Raw genomic sequence first — 22024 nt, 5'->3', positions numbered from 1 at the left:
CAAAAGGGAATTTCTTAAAAATTCTTGAAAGTGATTTCATTTAGAACTTCTACTGGTATTCGTTCAACAATCATATCTGAATTTCTCCCAGTAGATTTCTCCAAGGATTTTTTCAGTGATATTTCAATACTTTTTTAGGGGTTACTCTAGGAATTCTTCCAGAGATTACTTTTTGTGTTCTAAACATGGGTTGGATCCCCCAGAGGTATTCTAGTGCATTCTCCAGATAGATTATTTTGAATCTCCCAGAGGGATTCTATTGAATCCCCCATAGGGATTCTATTGAATCCCCCATAGGGATTCTGCTGAATCCCCCAGAGGGATTCTGTTGAATCACATAGAGTGATTCTGTTGAATCACATAGAGTGATTCTGTTGAATCCCTCAGAGAGATTCTGTGGAATCCCCCAGAGGGATTCTGTGGAATCCCCCAGAGGGATTCTCTTGAATCCCCCAGAAGGATTCTGTTGAATCCCCCAGAGGGATTCTGTTGAATCCCCCAGAAGGATTCTGTTGAATCCCCCAGAGGGATTCTGTTGAATCCCCCAGAGGGGTTCTGTTGAATCCCCCGGAGGAATTCTGTTGAATCCCCCAGAGGGATTCTGTTGAATTCCCCAGAGGGATTCTGTTGAATTCCCCAGAGGGATTCTGTTGAATCCCCCAGAGGGATTCTGTTGAATCCCCCAGAGGGTTTCTGTTGAATCCCCCAGAGGGTTTCTGTTGAATCCCCCAGAGAGATTCTGTTAAATCCCCAGAGGGTGTAACCCGACAGCCTTGCGAGTTTCCCGGAAACAAGTAAAAATGGCTTACGCGCCACTCCCGAGGGAGACCACTTACCGAGATTGAAAGGTTGCCCGACCGAACTGAGACCCTTCAGGGGAGGGTTCTGGTTTTTCCCAAATAAATGGGCGGGAAACAAGCTGGCTGATCAGGGAAACGAAATGCTTCACGACCGAAGTCGTGCAAATAAAGAAATTAGAGTGCGTAAAGGTGATTTTCGCCGACGACGAAGTAGTGCTCGCGATGGTTATCATCACGGGAAAACAAGACTCAAACACCTCGAACGAATCTTCGTTCGATTAAAGAGCTGTCCCTTGGTTGAATTCGGAGTCAACCTCTCCAGTAAAATATCCAAAAAAAATGACCAAACACAAAACTACCCGAAACGTGAAAATCCCTCTACATTTACCTTTCTAGACTTCTCCCAAGAAAAAGCTATTCAAACACTTTTGGACTATAGTGTACTCATTTATTAAAACACCGCCTCTTCAAATTCAAACTTCCTCCCTGTCGTTTCATGCTATATTAAATTCATTTCTTACTTCTACTTTATCGACAATTCAGTTTCTCTTCATATGTACAATCTTAAACTCTAGGCCTATTCTACTACTGCATTCCCTCTTTACTCTAGCTACTCTCTTTCTCTCGTGTGCGGTAAATTCATCTGTGTGCGGTGCGACGGATGGTGTTCATTCGGGGGTTAACTTTTATGTTGCCGACTACCGACGCATATACGGAACGAACGGTAGGGCCGAAATGAACGGTGAGGCCACGCTAGCGGTTTAACTCGGGCTAGGGGCGAAATTCACCATGCGCATGGGATAGAAAAATGAGTACTCACGGTTTGAACGGTTACTTGCGTGGAGGCATCGGCGGTTGCTTCTGTTGCTGCGGCACCTCACGTGGCCGACACGCGGATCTCCTCCGGACTTCGCTTCTTCTACTCGCTCATCAGGTTGCCGTTCTCAACGGCGGCTCACACGGGATTCGTGGACTTGCTCGACGGGGTACAGCCGTCACATCGGTGGTCGTCACCAACGATGGCTCAAATGGTAGCGTGCGTGACTCTCACGCGGGGGTTACCGGTTCGAAACCGGTTCGGGACGCTCGACGGAACTTTACTTGGAGTTCACACGGGTTGCTGTATATCGGTCCTAAACTGACTCGCTCGCTGTTGCTGCCCTGCCAAGGGCGCGGGTTGATGGTACGCTTGCCCTCTCCGGCCCACGTGTACCGCCGGGAAAACTCCGAAGCTGGAAAGCGGGGTCGAAAACGGTCGCTAACTTGGGGGTGTGGTGTGACGGACCTTGCAACTTGCCACAAATCTGTATTAAGAATACGGTCACACGACGAGTGAGTTTTAGCAATTGCCCCCTAAGCACACTATTAAGCACCAAAATTACCTGTCGCATCAACTACTCGCACTAAAACCGCCAACTCGCACAAATCGCTACTAACGCACTTGACTTTGCCTTTCTAAGCTACTTGAGGGATATGGAAGAAATCTAAATTAGTAAAATTCAAAGGCTTTTCACGTTCACTTTTAGTTCACCTGAACTATCACACCACGGCGCGGTTAAACTAAACTTGGACCGCTCTCGCCTCTTCCGCAGACCAGAACGAAGTGAAAGAGTCAAGTTCAAGGATCCTCAGAATAGGCGCGAGATTTGCAAATCTTCGTCGCCGGAAATTACGCGAAATCTACGAAGTAGAATTTCGCGAAGGTCAAAAATCGCCTTCACGCATACTACTTTCTCTACCCGTCGGGAGAAAGCATTCAATTTCCCTAAGTGGGCACGATCATCCAACTCGCTGCCCACCCGAAGTTTTATAAAAGACTTAAGGGGTCAACGAAACTTGAACCCAGGTCGATGCCCGAGCCTCGAACCGAGATCACGGTCTTCTGCAACAGGATCGCTTGGCTGTCGATTTACGCTCAGAGCCAGAATCGAACAGGTAACTCATTCTACAAATGGTATGCGGAGTGGAGCAAATGAACAAATGAACTCGAATTCAGTATTTCACTCAAAGGTGAGTGATATTTACAAGGGGTATTTCAATGATTAAATTCAACATATGGTATTTATCTGTACAACTTAAACTAATATTCATTTTAAATTCAATTATTTGTGGTACCGCCACATCATTCCTCACTAAATTTTCGAAAATTTGATTGGAGTTGAATAAAAAGGTTCAAAAACCAATCAAATTTTCGAAGGTCATTTGATACTGCTTCTGTAGTTACTTAGGACCTCCGGGGTCATATGTGTTCATCGTCAGAAATTTGACTCAACCTCTATTTACAAGTCATGAAAGAATTATCATGCCTGCCACTGACCATCAACGTTTTACAACTCCGGTCTCCAGCAGAAATCTCCAAATAAATTCAAAAGCAAATCAAAACCTTAAACTAATTTCTAATTTTAATATTTACAAGGAAATTAAAAACAAATATATACAAAAGCAACTCTCAAAGCAAAAAGAAACAAATATCTTGATCAAACAATTAAACTGAAACTACTCATCAGGCTGTTGGCAACTCAATCATACATTTATAAAATAAATTAAACATTTAATAATCCACATCAACGAGAAAATCTCAAAAATCTTACATCACAAACAAAAAAACTAAACACGAGAATTCAACACCAACCTCAGTTTAACAACTAAGAACACGGTGTGATTTCTCCCGAAAAACTATCACCTCAGTGAAAAACGTTATCTAACTGGTGAATTTTAATGCAATCCTAACCCCAGGTCTCTACCCGAGAACGAACGGATTCACAAAAACTCACCTTAAATGAGGGGTCTGTTTCAACTTACGATCAACTACCCAGAACTTTTCCCAGAAAGCGTTGATCATAAAATTGAAACTCAAAACATAAACTGGGAACTTTCTAACCGTCAGAATTCGACCGACTATGAAAATAACCCGAAAAAGACAAAAACACATAATTTACCATCTATGCACCCCTCGCGCGAAACATACATTCACCCAAACATTCATTCATTTCACGCATTCTGCCAACACTGCCGATGAACCAAAACAAAGTTTGACGGATCGGTGAAAAAATTAACGTGGAAAACGGTCTCGGTGTGAAAAGTTATCGTGAAAAGTAGTGAAAATCGGTGCGAAATTTGAAGAAAATGTGTGTAGCTGTGCAGATGAAACATGGAAGGAGAGTTACATCATCGTCGTTCCATCGAAGATGTAAGTATAAAGAGTAATTTTTGTGTTTCTTTCGTTCGCAGGCAAGCCACACCAGCTCTCGACGGAGGTGTTCGTTGCTGGGGGAAGAGCAATGAATCGACCAAAATCAACCACAACAAGTGATCGATAAAGAAGGACTCGATGGAGTGCCTAAAAATAGACGGGAGTTTGATGTATCGGCAAAGGAGAAATGGATGGATCAAAACAAACTGAAGAAGGATCGAATAAGGAGGGCTGACTACAGGAGAAGGACTTGATGTTTATGGATCGATGAAAGAGGACTAGCTACGTGTGGATGGATTGAACTAACCGGAAAAGGATAAAACCGGGACGAAAATAATGAGGGATAGCTGGATGGAACGGGAAAATAGAGACTGGAGGACTATTGGACGGCGAATCAATCGGAAAAGAGTGCAACGTTGGAAACTGCCAACTATAAAAAAGGTAAATAAAAGTTCTAATTAACATATTTTACCATAAATTTCTTAAAAACTAATGCTTGATTTCGACTTTTAGGTAATAACTCAACAAGTTCAATGGACGTTATGAATAATTCAACTACAACTATGGAATAAATTCGAAAACGAAAAATGGGAAAATTCAAGGAAAATCGTGAGTGAATTCAAATATCTATTACTAATCTAGCCTAAGTACTAATCTTAGTTTTAATGTAGGACGAAGCGTAGGACTTCAATCACTAACAAACTAATCTAATCTACTATTTACATTAATATTTACATTGAAACGTTCTGTTTCTCGTCTTGTCAGTCGCTAAAGACGAATTTTCTACCCGTAGTTGGTCTTTTTAGGGGAAATTTGTTTCTCGTTGTCACTCATATGAGATTTTTCATAGCTTTTGATAAAAAATTTCGAAAATTTGTCGTAATTTGGACATCACTCGAAGTACTTTCGGTTTGGTTTTGACACCTCTCCGATTTCCTCGTCGTGGTTCGACATGATCGAAGTAAAATTTTGCCCTTTTGGTGTTTTATTTTCGATTCGTACTCATCGTAATCGGTAGTTGCTCTTAAAGAGGCACATAGCTTGATCTACTGTTTTTAGTTTAGATGAGACGAGGCTGCGTTCAGCTTTTTCAACTGATCCGCAAAGAAAACACCAATCCTTTTGCCTGAGTTGTCCTCCAGCTCATAGGTGTGGGATCCAAGAACCTTCCTTACTACACAAGGCTCGAACTTAGGAGCAAGTTTTTTACAAAACCCTTTCCCTTTGTCCGAGAGGTCAAAGGTCTTTTTCAATACCCGTTCCCCAGCAACATATTTAGGACAGCTTACGTTGGAGCGCAGATTGTAGGTCTTCTCATGCTTTTTGTAGGCGGCTGAGAGGTTTGCTTTCACCTCTTCGAACAGCTTCTTCCTTTCTTCCGCTTCCTCCGTCTCATTCGTCTCGCTCGGTTTGTAGTTGTCTCGTATTTGAGCATACTCTCGTCCGTCTGACACCTGATTCCTCCCGAACACAACAAAGTAGGGGCTGTATTTTGTGGAATCATGGACGGCAGTCCGGATCGCACTAGCGATTTCCTGGATTCCTTCTGCCCAATGTTTATGATCTTTTCTCAAGGTCGCTCTTATTGCCGTCGTTATCACCCTGTTGACACGCTCAGTGTTGTTGACTTGGGGATGATAAGCGGGAGTTAGCCAATGGTTGACGCCATACGCCTTTAAGAGGTTTTTGAACACCTTGGACACAAACTGTGTCCCATTGTCCGTAAGAATTATCTCCGGAACACCAAACAGCCGGAAAATCATATTTTCCACAAATTCTGCTAACGGTTCTGCCTTAGCCTCTCGAAAAGGTTGCACGAGCACAAATTTGCTGAAAACGTCAGTAGCAACTAGCAAACAGGTGCAACGATTTTTGCCAGATGCTGGTAAAGGCCCAATGTAGTCCAGTGTGACGAATTGCCACGGGTACTCCACCGGCTTCTGTGACCCCATAGGCGGTGTCACATTCTGGTTCCCTGCTTTGCTTGTTTGGCAACTCAAACATTCTTTGCAGAACTTGCGGATTTGTTGGTTCATCCTCGGCCAAACGTACCGTTCTTTAATGGCGGATAAGGTTTTCTCGAACCCGAAATGGGCTCTGTCGTGCACTTCTCGAATAATCGTGTCCCTCTCTTTTTCTGAAGGAAATTTCTTCCACGAAAAGCGTGGGTCGTTTTGACGGTTCGTATTCTTCACGTACTTCCATATTCTTCCATCTATTACCCGGTATTCCCCGTATTTCACCGGATTCGCTACTATATCCGCTGCTAGCTCCTCGTAGTCTGGATCCGGCTGGATCACCATAATCGTTTCGATTGATCTGGATAAGCAGTCGGCGGTAATGTTATTCTTCCCTTTGCGGTACTCGAGTTCGATGTCGTAGGATTGGATTCGAAGGGCCCACCGGAGGAGTTTCGAATTCCCCGATTCTGCTCCGATTTTGAAGAGCCACAGCAGACTTCTCGCATCCGTCACCACCTTGAATCGAGTGCCTTCCACGTAGTGCCTGAAGTTGTCTATGGCCAGCAGGACTCCGAGACACTCTTTCTCTACTGCCGAGTACTTCCGCTGGGTGCAACTGAGCTTCTTGCTGAAATATCCGATTACTCTCGTCTGTCCTTCCTGCTCCTGGACTAACGCAGCTCCTACTGCATTCTCTGAAGCATCAGACTCGATGGCAAATGGCTTGGAGAAATCCGGATTTGCCAGAATCGGAGCGGATATCAAGACAGATTTCAACTCGTTGAACGCTGCTTCCGCTTCTTCCGACCAGGTGAATTTCTTCTTGTCTTTCCTCAAAAGATCCGTGATAGGCGCAGTCACTCTGCTGTAATTCCGGATAAATTTCTGGTAAAATCCAGCTAGGCCCATTAACCTCCGGATGTCCTTGACTGATTTGGGCCGAGCGTAGTCCAGAATCGGTTGAATCCTGGACCGATCGATGGACACGCCGCGCTCTGTCAGCAGGTATCCTAAATACATCACCTGTTTCCTACAGAACCTAGACTTTTCTAGCGAAATGGTTAGCTTTGCCCTCCTCAATCGTTCTGCCACTATCTCTAGTAGTCGAAGATGTTCCTCCAGAGTTTCCGTAGCGATCACGATGTCGTCTAAATAAACAAAGACGAAGGGCTGAAGATCAAAGCCAATGACTTTGTTCATCAAGCGACACATGGTGAAGGGTGCGTTGGTCAGGCCAAACGGACACACCTTGAACCGGAACAGCCCTTTCGACGTTCGGAATGCAGTGTAATTCCGGCTTTCCTCCTTTAAAGGGATTTGGAAATAGGCATCCTTCAAATCTATAATGGAGTAATATTTTGCGCGGCCCAGCCTGTGAAAGATGTACTGCATGTTCTGCATCGGATACGCGTCCTTAACGGTCATCGCATTGATCCTACGGGAGTCAAGGCAAACCCGAATCTTCCCGTTTGACTTTCTCACCGGGACCAGCGGATTAGTCCACTCGCTGTAGCATTCTTCAATCACGCCAAGCTCCTTGAACCGTTCAATTTCCGCGTCTATCTCCTTCTGTATGAAAGGAGAACACTTATAGATCGGCTGATTCCTTGGCCTCGCATCGTCCTTGAGTACGATCTCGTGCTGGATTTGGTCGGTTCGTCCCAGCTTACCTGGTGCTGTGAACTCGAACTTTTTGATGGTTTCAATCAGCCTCGTTCTTTCTCTCTTCGTCAATTCATGTTCTGTCTCGATGTTCTCTGGTACCGGCTCTGCTGGCACCTCAAAAGTCGGCAAGTCCAGGGTTTCATCCGGTACTTTCTCCTCCACTTTTGGCAGTTCACCGGATGGCTCTATATTAAAGCAGAGGTACGGTCCTGCTACCTCGTTGAGGGTTTCGATCCTCTCTGGCCCGTTCCCTACGTCAATCATCGGTTGGATTCCGAAACTCTCCCAAAAATCAGCTCCGAGAATCAGCGATCTGGAGATTTGGGGAACGATTATCGTAGGAACAACCTTAGTCATTCCTTTGTACGTGAACGGTATGTTCAGGTACCCCAAACATCGGTACTCCGTCCCGTCCGCTGTACTAACACGTACGGCTGCCGGTTGAACTTTCAAGCCGTACTGTTCTGCCAAACTTGAAGAGTTGATGACACTGATGCCGGCACCGGAATCTAAAAGTGCCTCAATCTCTGTCTCGTAAACCTGCACTCTAATGTGAGGACATTTCGTCACACTCACACGAATGTGGTGGATTTGTTTCATAGGGTCAAAATTAGTCTCGTTCGGATTGGGAACCTCTTTGATTTGAGAAGCGGTTCGATTCCCTTCTCCACTTCTCGAACTTAGTTTCCCTGGTTCGATGTTCCTGAACACCGTTCGCAACAACGGATCGTCCTCCCAAGATTTCCACAGCCGTAGCAGAATATTACCTTGGGTCTCGGACAGTCCCTCCATCCATGACCGTTCTGCTGGCAATTCCAGCAAGCTCGTTGTGGAGGTTGGGCCACAGTATTGGACACCGAATGTCCGGGGTTGTTGTTCTGCAGTAGCTTCGGTACACTCTGGGTTGGTTGCCTGCTCTCTCTGGTTGGACGCGGTCGCATTGCGTTTATCGTTGTTGACTCATCGCTGTTGTAGTCCGATCCATCCTCAACCTCTACGTTGTGAACCATACGCCGTGGTTCACCAGTCTGCTGCAGGCTTGGATCTGCCGCATCGATCCGATGGTTCAGCTTGACCAGCTGCTGTAAGTCGTTCACGTCGACAATGGATATCTTCGACCGGTAGTGCTGCCTCATGTTGTCCCAGATGACTTCGAATTTCCTTGTCTTTGACAACGGTTTCGAGAGCATTCGGTTAAGCTTCTCGATCTCGGTGACGAATGCGATGAATGACTCTCCTCGCTGCTGTTTCCTCTCCTGAATTCTCTGGCGGATTCCCTGATCCTGATTAGGGTTCCCGAATCGGAATTTGATGAGCCTTTCGAATGTCGACCAATCCTCGAACTCGTCCACAAAGGTGAAGAACCAATCGGATGCGGGCCCTTCTAAAAGAAGATGGATGTCCCTCAGCAGCTGTCGCTCTGGAACTCCCTCCAATTCAGCGATTTTGTTCAGTTTATAGAGGAAGTTCTCTACGCTAACAGACCTCGAGTCACCGCTGAATCTGAGTTTCCATTTCTCCACTCGGTTCAGGTGGTCTCTCATACCCTGATCACGTCCTCGATCTCGCCTCCAAAAGCCTTCATTCCTGCGTGAGGTAAAGCTACTTCCGTCTGAAACCTCCGAATCGTCCTGCTCGTCTCGCGCTCTTAGATTTCTCCTGGTCCTCTGCTGACCTCGAGCCGTTTCGTAATGCCGGCTGCTAGGCCTCATACCTCTTACGCTCTCTTCGTCCGTTTCCTCCGGTTCTACAGGAGCAAACAATCCGGAAAGCCTAGGCCGAATCGTCACACGCTCTGCTTCCGGTTCTCTCCTCTGTTGCATTACCTGTGCCTGCCGTTCGCTCAATAATCTACTGACGTTTTTCAGCAAATCAAAAAGCTCGTCTTCTGCTGGGCTGGTTGGAATCGTTTGTTGTGGTGTCGCTGTGGCGCTTACCACTTTCGGTGGTCGCGTTGTTGCCTCTCTCGGCGGCAATGTCGCATTCGTCCGCGTCATCGGTGGCTCTCGCTCCGTCAACATTTTCGTCACACTTTCGAGCATCCTCTCCAAGTGGTTCATACGTTCGTGCATCTCATCCTCTTGCCCACTCGACTTTGCTGCGCTGTTCGGAATCGGGTCGTCTAGAGTCATCCCCGGTGCCTTCGGTATGGCACCGGTTGCCTTAGGGGTGCTGCTGTTCTGTAGTCGCTGTTCGGTATGACCGGAACTACTTTTAGCTGCCTCGTTAAGCATGTCGCTGATTTGCTCTACGTACTGAAACGCTGGGGGCCCTACTTTGTACTCTTGCATACATTCTTCGATGCGACGAACAAGCTTTCGCTTAAGTTGCGTTTCATCCTCTTGATCAGCCAAACACCTTTTTGCACGGTGATAGTAATGCAACAACCGAGAAATGTACCGTTGTTCCACACCATAGCGCTGAAACGCGTGTTCCAGATCCGTTATTCTACCATCGATATGGTCATATTCGTCCGAAACGCTATACGGAGAGGAATAATTTTTCAAATTTTTTACATCTGCTTTAAACAAAGTCCGCAGATACCTTTGTTTAGCTGCCAGATCAAGAGCTGCAACTTTATCATCTAAGACGCCTCTTATGAGAAGCTCATAGTCGACTTCTTCTAAAATCAAATGTTCGGCGTACGGAAATTTGTCCATTTTAGAACTTTTTATTTTGACTGTGAGTGGAAATTTAAAATCAAAGTTAAACAAAATAGAGGAATGCTGCTTTAGCAGTTTACGATTCCAAAAAACTTAAAATTAGTTCGAATTCAATGGGAATTTATAGCTAATTAAACCTAAATATTGTACAGAAAAAAAAGAAATATCATAGAAATTTTGCTCAGACAAAAAAAAAACCGCTACCAAAATGAGTTGTGTTTTGCCAATTCTGTTGGGCGCCAAATGTAACCCGACAGCCTTGCGAGTTTCCCGGAAACAAGTAAAAATGGCTTACGCGCCACTCCCGAGGGAGACCACTTACCGAGATTGAAAGGTTGCCCGACCGAACTGAGACCCTTCAGGGGAGGGTTCTGGTTTTTCCCAAATAAATGGGCGGGAAACAAGCTGGCTGATCAGGGAAACGAAATGCTTCACGACCGAAGTCGTGCAAATAAAGAAATTAGAGTGCGTAAAGGTGATTTTCGCCGACGACGAAGTAGTGCTCGCGATGGTTATCATCACGGGAAAACAAGACTCAAACACCTCGAACGAATCTTCGTTCGATTAAAGAGCTGTCCCTTGGTTGAATTCGGAGTCAACCTCTCCAGTAAAATATCCAAAAAAAATGACCAAACACAAAACTACCCGAAACGTGAAAATCCCTCTACATTTACCTTTCTAGACTTCTCCCAAGAAAAAGCTATTCAAACACTTTTGGACTATAGTGTACTCATTTATTAAAACACCGCCTCTTCAAATTCAAACTTCCTCCCTGTCGTTTCATGCTATATTAAATTCATTTCTTACTTCTACTTTATCGACAATTCAGTTTCTCTTCATATGTACAATCTTAAACTCTAGGCCTATTCTACTACTGCATTCCCTCTTTACTCTAGCTACTCTCTTTCTCTCGTGTGCGGTAAATTCATCTGTGTGCGGTGCGACGGATGGTGTTCATTCGGGGGTTAACTTTTATGTTGCCGACTACCGACGCATATACGGAACGAACGGTAGGGCCGAAATGAACGGTGAGGCCACGCTAGCGGTTTAACTCGGGCTAGGGGCGAAATTCACCATGCGCATGGGATAGAAAAATGAGTACTCACGGTTTGAACGGTTACTTGCGTGGAGGCATCGGCGGTTGCTTCTGTTGCTGCGGCACCTCACGTGGCCGACACGCGGATCTCCTCCGGACTTCGCTTCTTCTACTCGCTCATCAGGTTGCCGTTCTCAACGGCGGCTCACACGGGATTCGTGGACTTGCTCGACGGGGTACAGCCGTCACATCGGTGGTCGTCACCAACGATGGCTCAAATGGTAGCGTGCGTGACTCTCACGCGGGGGTTACCGGTTCGAAACCGGTTCGGGACGCTCGACGGAACTTTACTTGGAGTTCACACGGGTTGCTGTATATCGGTCCTAAACTGACTCGCTCGCTGTTGCTGCCCTGCCAAGGGCGCGGGTTGATGGTACGCTTGCCCTCTCCGGCCCACGTGTACCGCCGGGAAAACTCCGAAGCTGGAAAGCGGGGTCGAAAACGGTCGCTAACTTGGGGGTGTGGTGTGACGGACCTTGCAACTTGCCACAAATCTGTATTAAGAATACGGTCACACGACGAGTGAGTTTTAGCAATTGCCCCCTAAGCACACTATTAAGCACCAAAATTACCTGTCGCATCAACTACTCGCACTAAAACCGCCAACTCGCACAAATCGCTACTAACGCACTTGACTTTGCCTTTCTAAGCTACTTGAGGGATATGGAAGAAATCTAAATTAGTAAAATTCAAAGGCTTTTCACGTTCACTTTTAGTTCACCTGAACTATCACACCACGGCGCGGTTAAACTAAACTTGGACCGCTCTCGCCTCTTCCGCAGACCAGAACGAAGTGAAAGAGTCAAGTTCAAGGATCCTCAGAATAGGCGCGAGATTTGCAAATCTTCGTCGCCGGAAATTACGCGAAATCTACGAAGTAGAATTTCGCGAAGGTCAAAAATCGCCTTCACGCATACTACTTTCTCTACCCGTCGGGAGAAAGCATTCAATTTCCCTAAGTGGGCACGATCATCCAACTCGCTGCCCACCCGAAGTTTTATAAAAGACTTAAGGGGTCAACGAAACTTGAACCCAGGTCGATGCCCGAGCCTCGAACCGAGATCACGGTCTTCTGCAACAGGATCGCTTGGCTGTCGATTTACGCTCAGAGCCAGAATCGAACAGGTAACTCATTCTACAAATGGTATGCGGAGTGGAGCAAATGAACAAATGAACTCGAATTCAGTATTTCACTCAAAGGTGAGTGATATTTACAAGGGGTATTTCAATGATTAAATTCAACATATGGTATTTATCTGTACAACTTAAACTAATATTCATTTTAAATTCAATTATTTGTGGTACCGCCACAAGGGATACTGTTGAATCCCCCAGAGGGATTCTTTTGAACCTCCCAAAGGGATTAGGTTGAATCTCCCAGAGGGATTCTGTTGAATCCCCCAGAAGGTTCTGTTGAATCCCCCAGATGTTTTCGGTTGAATCCCCCAGAGGGATTCGGTTGAATCTCCCAGAGGGATTCGGTTGAATCTCCCAGAGGGATTCTGTTGAATTCCCCAGAGGGTTCTGTTGAATCCCCCAGAGGGATTCTGTTGAATCCCCCAGAGAGATCGGTTAAATCCCCCAGAGGGATTCTGTTGAATCCCCCAGAGGGATTCTGTTGAATTCCCCAAAGGGATTCTGTTGAACCCCCCAGAGGGATTAGGTTGAATCTCCCAGAGGGATTCTGTTGATCCTCCCAGAGGGAATAGGTTGAATCCACCAGAGGGTTCTGTTGATTCCCCCAGAGGGATTCTGTTGAGTCCCCCAGAGGGATTCTGTTGAATCCCCCAGAGGGATTCGGTTGAATCCCCCAGAGGGATTCCGTTGAATCCCCTAGAGGGATTTCGTTGAATCCCCTAGAGGGCTTCCGTTGAATCCCTCAGAGGAATTCTTTTAAATCGACCAGAGGGGAATTTCATCAAAGAATTCTTTGATGTTTTACTGTAGAAGTTCTGGAACAAAGAATGTTTTCAGGAGTTCTCGACGCCGCCACATATAATAAATATCCCGGTGCACAAGTCTAACCACAACGACGCAAACATAGCATCACTCACGTTCTCACTCACTCACGTAGTTGTCGTCGTCGCCGTAGTCGCGATTGCCGCCCATACACTCGGATTCAGTATCGTCGCCACCGCACTCGAGGAGTGAACGTCCAACCACAATCAGCTTCGGTCGGGTCGGAATATGTGATCATCATAAATCAAAACTACGCTAATCAAAGGCATTGTAATCACTGCAGCAAATCTCCCGGTGCACAGGTGGATCTAATAGTATAGTGAGTTGACGACGAGGAAGATCTGCCCGACAATTCTGCGAGTATGTCCTCGGTGAACTTTCGTGAGTCGCGTGTGAATTTTGACCAACCTCACCAGTGTTCGCTCGGGCCCAGCTGCTGCAGGTATCTGCACTCGGCCATCAAATCCAAGAAGAGAAAGTACGGATAAAGAAGAAGAATTCACTCGATCGTGCGATAAATCGAGAAGTAGTCTGTGTCATTATCTGTGATATCCCAGCCCCGGAGAAAGAAGAGTCCAGTGCAAAATTACAGAAGTACCTAATCGTCCCATTCCTGAACTCTGTGTGAGGCAGGGCTTGGTCTAGCCAAAGCTTCTGCCATAAAGCGTGTATTAAGTGTATCAATTTTTTAAGCCGAGCGAAAAGGCTTAAGGTCGAAAAGAGTGCAAATCATTTCTAGAGTGTGGTAATCCATCCGTTCGTTATCATATTGATAACACAGCCTTTAGAGTGGAGTGTTCGACGCGAAGCGAAGTCTAGTCAGGTGTTGTTGTAGTCTATAGTTCATCCATATGAAAAGTGCCAGCGAAAAATCAACCACCCTGGGTCTCATCGAGTGCATTCTGATTCTGAGGAAGCCCATGTGGCAGGTGGGCATCGTACCGGCCAAGCTGAGTGATGCCATCGGTTCGTTGGTTCGGTACGCGCAGGAATCGCTCAATGTGTTCTTCTGTCCCACGTAAGTTTCTGGCTCCGAAGCTGGTTTGAGATTAGGTGCTAAATATGGGGGGGTGGTGATGAGGTAGATGACCGTGAAATATCTGATTAGAATGGGGATTATATTAGCGTTTTGGATGAGTCAAATCAGAGATGCTCCGAGACGGTTGACCTTGGCCATCTACTCTTTCTTGTTGTGAGAAACAAAGGAGCTTAAAAGATTGTATTAATCTAATTGGTATTGGTCCTACTTTTTCATACACGATATTTTCAATGCTTTACATATTTAAATATAAATCAATCTCATATTTTTTTTTTCACTTTTCTCGTTACAGGTACACAGAAAGAAAAATCCATGCAAATTTCAGCGAAAAATCATGCACATAAAGGGAATGCCAGATATGTCGCAAATTTACATGACACATCGTGTAAAATTATATCAACATCGTGTAAATTTATGCGAATTGACGCGTAATCGGTTAGAGTCCATGCTAGATTACACGATGTTTAGCGGAAACTTACATGATGTTGATGTAATTTTACACGATGTGACGTGTAGATTTGCGACATATCTGGCATTCCCTTTATGTGCACGATTTTACGCTGAAATTTACACGGATTTTTCTTTCTGTGTATGTACTCAATAAAACATCCTATTTCTGAACAACAAACTTTTGAATTGATGGTAAAGTATGAAGTAACTTTTTTTTCTATCAGAAAACTACAAAATGTTGTAATTGAACAAGAATCAGTGGCGAGAGCGGGGAACCAGTGGCTATCGTATCCCCGATAAAGATTTTGTTAGTTTCCTCGAGAGCGGTAAACATGAATTCCTTTAGAAATATTGTGTTGAAAGTTCCAGAGGTATTCGGAATCCACCAGAGGGATTCGGTTAAATCGTTCAAAGGGATTCTGTTAAATCCCCCAAAGGGATTCTGTTGAATCCCCTTAAGGGATTCTGTTGAATGCCCGTCAGGGATTCTGTTAAATCATCGTCAGAGATTCTGTTCAATCTTCGCAGAGATTCTGTTGAATCGCCGTCAGGGATTCTGCTGAATACCTGTCATCGATTCGAAGATTTGTAGAATCTCCGTCTCCTGTAGAGATTCTGTGTCATCTCCGGCAATCATCCTGTTGAATCTCCAGTAGACGTTTTGATGAATCTTCGGTTTAGAATCTGTTGAACCTCCCACTAAGAATCTATTGATTTTGTTACAGCGAATCTGTTGAATAACTGGCAGCGAATTGAATTTAAATTTCCACCGGTTATTTTATTGAATCAATTTCAGAGGAACTCTGTTGAATTTCTCAGAAGGATTCGGTTTTATTTGTTAAATTTTGCAAGAAATCATTTTGAATTTCTGATGAATACACGCCAGAGTTTTCTCGAACATTCCGACACTGATTAATAGAAATTCCGTTTATATTTTTTTTTGTTTTGAGGGATATCTTGAAATCTCCTTTATGAATTCCTTTCCTTCATTGCTAGGGATTCCTTTAAATCCCCCTGAAGGATTCAGTTGAGTCTTCAAAGGTTGTTCTTTGATTCCTCCAGAGTAGGGTGCGGCTTATTTTTTTTTAAGTGTGCTCTTCTTAATTCAAATCGCATAAAAAGAGAAATCTAAAAATATCAACATTCAGAGGTGGCGCAAGCGACTTGAAGGTGAATTTTCAAGTTATACAAAATGACCTTCATTGAAGTATACATAACTTTGTTATTTTACAACCAATTCTGAAACTTTTAGCATCATTCTCTTTAAATTTGAATTTATAAAAACTTTGTAGGACACCAAATTTGTCTAAAATCCAAACTAGTTTTAGTTAAAAGTAGTTTCCTCCAAATTTTTCCTTTTTTAAACAAAAATTTCATCTTTATTCGACCATAACTTCATGAATACTCAACCGATTCTAAATCTTTTTACATGCTTTTGAAGCACATTCAAACTGTTCATACAACACATTTCACTTAACAATTGTTTTGACCAAGTTATTCACTGCACAATAACATGATTTTTCAACGAAAAATGCCAGTTTTTCAAATATTTGCCAGGTAAACATTATCTCTAAAAGCTGAAACTGGTTTTACTAATTTACTAATTACACTAATTACAATTTTTCAAATAATTTTGAAACAAAAATGTGTTTGCACAAATGAAAATATATATGCACTGAAGGGGACGGACCTGGTGTAGTGATTCTAACTCGCCTCTCACGTCGAGGACCTGGGATCGAATCCCATCCCCGAGATAGTTACAAAAATTTCAGTGACGACTTCCTTTGGAAGAGAAGTGAAGCCGTTGGTCCCGAGATGAACTAGCCCATGGCTAAAAATTTCGTAATAAAGATATAAACAGTGCAAATGTTCAATTCAAAATTAAGGCTCAAGAATCCATCATTCAATCATCAGCAATAATCAAAAATGAAAAACCAGTTTTGTTGTTCAAATTTAGAGAAATCCTTATGAAAATCTATCATTACGCTACAGATAGCAAGAGTCATGCAATGATAGATTTTCATGAACATTGCTTCAATTTTGAGCAAAAAAACTGGTTTTGAAAATGTGTAAAACGATGATGGTTATTTTTCTCTTAAAACATAATGCTTTATTAATTTAAGTTTTATAGAAAAAATGCAATTTCCATCAATAAACTTAAATAATCCAAAGAAATTTTATTTTTTTTAATTGAAAAATCATGTTTTTGGGTAGTTTTTGTTGAATAACTAATTCAAAACCATTTTTTAGAAAAATGTGTTGTATGGACAGTTTGAAAATAATAAAATTTTCTTAATAAACATGTAAATAGATTTGGAATCGGTAAAGTATTTATGAAGCTATGGTCAAACAAAAATTATTTTTTTTAGCAAAATGAGAAAAAAATTGGAGAAAACTACTTTTAACTAAGACTAGTTTTGATTTTATACAAAAAAAAAAATCTACAAAGTTTTTATAAATTTAATTTTAATATTTGATGTTTTAAGTTTCAAAATTGGTTGTAAAATAAAATCCCAGAGTTGTCTGTCTGTCTGTAACGCTTTGAAATGTTTCTTCGATATCTTTCATTGAGCGCTAAAACAGCCAGTTTAAATGTTAAAACATTACACTTGCAAATTGTAGAGCCTACAACAGTTATTTAACAGAATATTTTAAAGTTTTCTGGGACATTGTTCTCCCAATTCGTAAAATATTCTCGAACTTCCCATCACTGTCGTTTTTGTATTTGGGTATTTGGTCGGCGACGTAAACAAAAAAACTTCAAGCAAATTGTATTCCGGTCGAACATGAATTGGTTTAGGGTTGAATAGCTCCAACCTAGGTTCCAACGAATTCGACATATGCAAAAACAAGACAAACATCAATCAGTTGAATAAGGGCGTAACTGCAATAATCGACTTAGTTTCATCGATTTTTACTCGGTCGTGCCACCGCTATTTTCAATTCAGTAGGAAGAACTCATTGTCCTTTGTCATGTTGCATCGTATTCAAAATCTATTGAACTACGTGTACTAATCCAAAGAGAAAATCGACTAGAAGAAATTGATCACTACAGATACGCCTGTATATTACAAAACGCGAAAATTATTGAAAACTGCTTTGCTGTGCAGCAGAATTTTCGATAATTTGCAGTACTATTCTTTATTTCATACAATGATGAATGATCTGGAACTGGAACACTACAACAGCATTGAAGGCTGTAATTATTTCAGATTAGAACATTGCAATAGCATTGCGATCACGTGATCAATGGAGTACGATCAGAGCATACATTTAGGCGATTATTAGTATCATGCGTGTCGATGTCGAGTTATGTTAAGGTGAAGCGGCGTGTAAGTCAAAGAATCATTAGAATCATCATTGATGTAATAGTAGTAGTGTCGCCTTTCCATGTATATTTTCAAAACAAACAAACAAAAAATATAACATTTGTGTTAAGCATATTTTTATGTAAACACATGGGAAATTTAGTAGATTGACGAGTATTGGAAATCAAAATCAACTCTTCAATCGTACATATCAAAAGAAAACATTACAATTTAATGAAGGGCAACGAAATTTCTCAGTTTTTAATTGGATTTATCTCATATTTTTGTTATGCATCGGTACGGTTTATGTTTGCAAGGGATGACGGTGTTGCCAGGTGATTGGTGACATATTTTTCTAGCAATTTTTATATGCTTGTTTTCGGAACATTTGCTGCATATCATAAAAACTTATCATTTTGCAAATAGTTTTGCATCACAAGATCACTGATTTAATAAAATTTTAGTGATTTTTGTGATCAATTCACATTAAATGCTATGATTTCTAGCAATTTTTATATGCTTGTTTTCGGAACATTTGCTGCATATCATAAAAACTTATCATTTTGCAAATAGTTTTCCATCACAAGATCATTGATTTAATAAAATTTTAGTGATTTTTGTGATCAATTCACATTAAATGCTATGATTTTACAGATAGCATCTCTGACATCACTGCGCTCAACGATCGCGATGATTGTGCACACACGATAGACGCGTTCCGACGCATCCCAACGCATCGCACTGTGGAGCTTTTCAATTATTTTGGGTGGTCCAAATTGATAAACTATTGGTTTGATTTTATGCTTCGTAGAGATGGTTTTTGTAATTTGAGAGAATCGAAAAACAAACAACGTATGAATTTCAAGTTTCTATGCTTTGCCCAACCTATCCGCACTGAAAATTAATACAACAGAAAAAAAGTTGGATATTTTAGACTATAAACACAGGCATGTCTCAGTGTGCGGTGGCGCCGTCGATTCGCAGCAAGTGAAAACCACCGCCATAATAGTTTTGAGTGTTGCGATTGATAAAACTTTATAAATATTTGATTCTCGTTTGAAATGTGTTCCTTTAAGGGAAGTAAATGAAAGATTTGTTTAGTGGAAGTGTAGTGAACGCAATATGAAATCCAAAACACAAATGTTTGCTGCAGAATTACAATTGAAAAGGTAAGCACCTTCTATTTACTAGTGTAGTTGTGTGAGGCAATGAAATGCGGCATAAAATTTTTTTTTTTGAGAATATAAATCTCATGTATATTGTCGCTAAATTGATAATGCTGTACCTGAAAGTGTTGATTAAATATTTAAATACCTCCTGAAGCATTTTTCTTCGCATAAATTATCCATTAAATCAGGTGATAAGCAGTTATATTTCATCGATGTTGCAAATACCAATACTATCATAACAATATGTTAATGATTTTGGAAGAAGCCATTTTGTGATGACGCACCAAAAGGCCTTAATAAATTCATAATTATTATCCTGCAAAGTTAATTGATGACCAAGTTGTAGGCAATTCCCGCCTAAGGAATCTTGCTGTTATAAGGTTTTGACGTTCTGAAGTTTACATGTACACGACGAAACACGTGTCAAATGTACAAAATGAAATTGAAACTGCGAAAAGAAACCACGTGCTCCGATGGGGATCGAACCCACGACTCCCTATTGAAAAGTCCACCTAGCGAATAGGGTGTCGTGGGTTCAATCCCTACCGGAGCACGTGCTTCTTTTTGCAGTTTCAATATTAAACTTTGTATACAATTTTATCAATCAAAATGTTTAAGTTTTTTTGTTTGGCTCTTTATTTAAGGCTCAGGTGCCATTAGGCATTACGGAGCCGAATAAAAGGTTTAAGTTCGTAGTTAGAGGCAGTATTTAAGTATTGATTTTTTTTTTGCAATGTAACTTCTCTCGTCTTCGCAGGGCGTGGAGTATCTTCGTACATGCCGCTACATGATATTCAGATGGAAAAATACTTTCGGCAAAGAAAACTTGCTGTTGATGATTGCAGAAGTGTTCATAAGAAAAATCAGCTGCGAAGCTGACTCTGTCCCAGTTGAGACGGAACGTCACGTCTTATACAATGCAAAATTTTGTCGTGTGATTCCTTAGAAATAGTCTACGATATCGCGAACACCACCCTCTTTCCTTTACAAAGTTTGATCGAATAACCCGGAATCGTTCACATTCCTTAATCCACCACAGGTCCAATGACGTCCATTAAACTTTGCCATTGACCTTCGACTGACAACCCAGTGAAGTTTACACCCGGCAATCGACCGAAACTTATCATCATTTTCGACAACGACAACCTCTGCATGCCACCGGCACGATATCACCGTCTAATTATTTCCCTTCTTGGAAATGTTGGGTATTTTCCAACACGTCAGTCGAAAAATGGGTCTTTGAGTCGTAGTGACGCCCTCACGATCATCGATGTTGCACCTGACGTGCGATATCAATGGTGATAACGTATGAAACTAATTTTCGCCGGTTCGACACGGCGTTCATGACATTCAACAATGGGAGCCAAATTTAGAAACATTTAAAGAAAGGGAACTCTCTTTGTTTTATCAAAAATAGCCAATCTAATTATTAAGACACAAGCAATAATTTGAACGATTTTAAAAACTAAAAAAGATATGAAAAAGCTGTAAAAATATATTTTCAACTAGTAAATTGATAAAACCAAATAATGATAAATTGGAAACTAGCAATTTAAAATCAACCGACACAGGAAAAATTTAACACTGAATAAATTGAAATATTCTAAGAAAAATATTAATTAGCACTGAATACCTAAAAAGATCCAATGAAAAATAGAAACTATGCTCTTAAAAAATCAGCAAGCTAATGGAAAAATAAAAATAAACACTAAATAATTTCAAAAATTGTCAATTAATCAGTAAACACTGAGTGCTTGTTATAAGATTTTAAATGATATTTTTTATTTTAATTTGAAAAGTTCAAATATAGTACACGCTATGGCTGAACCATAAGTTTATAAAAATCGCACATCGGATTTTTTTTCTCGCTAGAGATCAGTATTGATAATCGAAAAAAAAAATATTTTTTTTCCATTTTTAGTTAATGTTTCATACAAAAATAAATGGAAATCCCTTTTTGTGACCCACTTCTGCTCATACAAAATGTATGGAAAAAAAAATCACCGATAGAATATTTTAAAACCTTCCGATTATGAAAATATGTAGTAAGGCTTATTTTCTTCTTGGAAAATAATCATTTCTCAAATGCTAAGTTATAATCAATTATTGCTTGTTTCGAATTATTTCATGGATCGTTTTAGTATAAACTAGTTGTGGTTATCCTCTCTCTTATCAACAACAGATCGCTAGGACGGAAATTGTGCTGAGTGTTATCACCAGTGCCAGTGATATGGTGTGTCAGAGCCAACACTTCTTGTACCAAATCGAACGATGAAGTTTTAGAGCTCAAACTCGGCGATTGGGTTGGAAAACAGATTAGCAGTATCTACCTTGCTGGCTGCTATCTGTATCGCTGTTTGACTTGGACAACTCAACTCGGGGTGGTTGATTGCGTTTGGATTACGGTAGTTTTTAAGAGCCGGAAATTGATAAGCGAACGAAGGCACATCGATTGGCCCGATCTGATTAGTATGACTGTGAAGGGGTTTTCGATTGTTTTTGGTTGAATCTATTTTAAGGGTAGATTTCAAGTTCAATCTTGTTGGATAGTTACTAGTTCTGCTGCTCTATTTTATTGATATCTTATCATATCAGTCAGAATTTGAAACGTTAAGTTGAATTTTTGAAAAAGACTTGCCTATGAAACTTGGAAGCTAACTTTTGTATGTTGGGCCAGTTTCTTGAATTACCCAAGCTATTATTACATATCCCAAGTAGATA

The 22024-nt window shown here is 41.8% G+C and overlaps 1 protein-coding gene across 8 annotated transcripts in view; it reads left to right on the top strand.

Annotated features, from left to right (window-relative positions):
* The window catches only part of LOC5569782 (MOB kinase activator-like 2), a 521979-nt gene that overhangs the window by 443543 nt on the left and 56412 nt on the right, over positions 1-22024 (top strand). For 4 of the 8 annotated variants that reach the window (XM_021855725.1, XM_021855726.1, XM_021855724.1 and 1 more), the window contains exon 2: positions 13621-14355. The exons of 3 other annotated variants lie outside the window; for them this stretch is intronic. In XM_021855725.1, the coding sequence (XP_021711417.1) occupies positions 14189-14355 (167 nt within the window). In that variant the 5' untranslated portion in view covers positions 13621-14188. Of the gene's footprint in view, positions 1-13474; positions 14356-22024 lie in introns of those variants that run through there. One more of the 8 variants, XM_001658670.2, reaches the window with a different exon arrangement.

This window comes from Aedes aegypti, chromosome 3 (genome assembly GCF_002204515.2).
Source record: "Aedes aegypti strain LVP_AGWG chromosome 3, AaegL5.0 Primary Assembly, whole genome shotgun sequence".
NCBI lineage: Eukaryota > Metazoa > Arthropoda > Insecta > Diptera > Culicidae > Aedes > Aedes aegypti.
The sequence above is the reverse complement of the archived record's forward strand: the minus strand, read 5'-3'. Positions and strand labels throughout refer to the sequence as shown.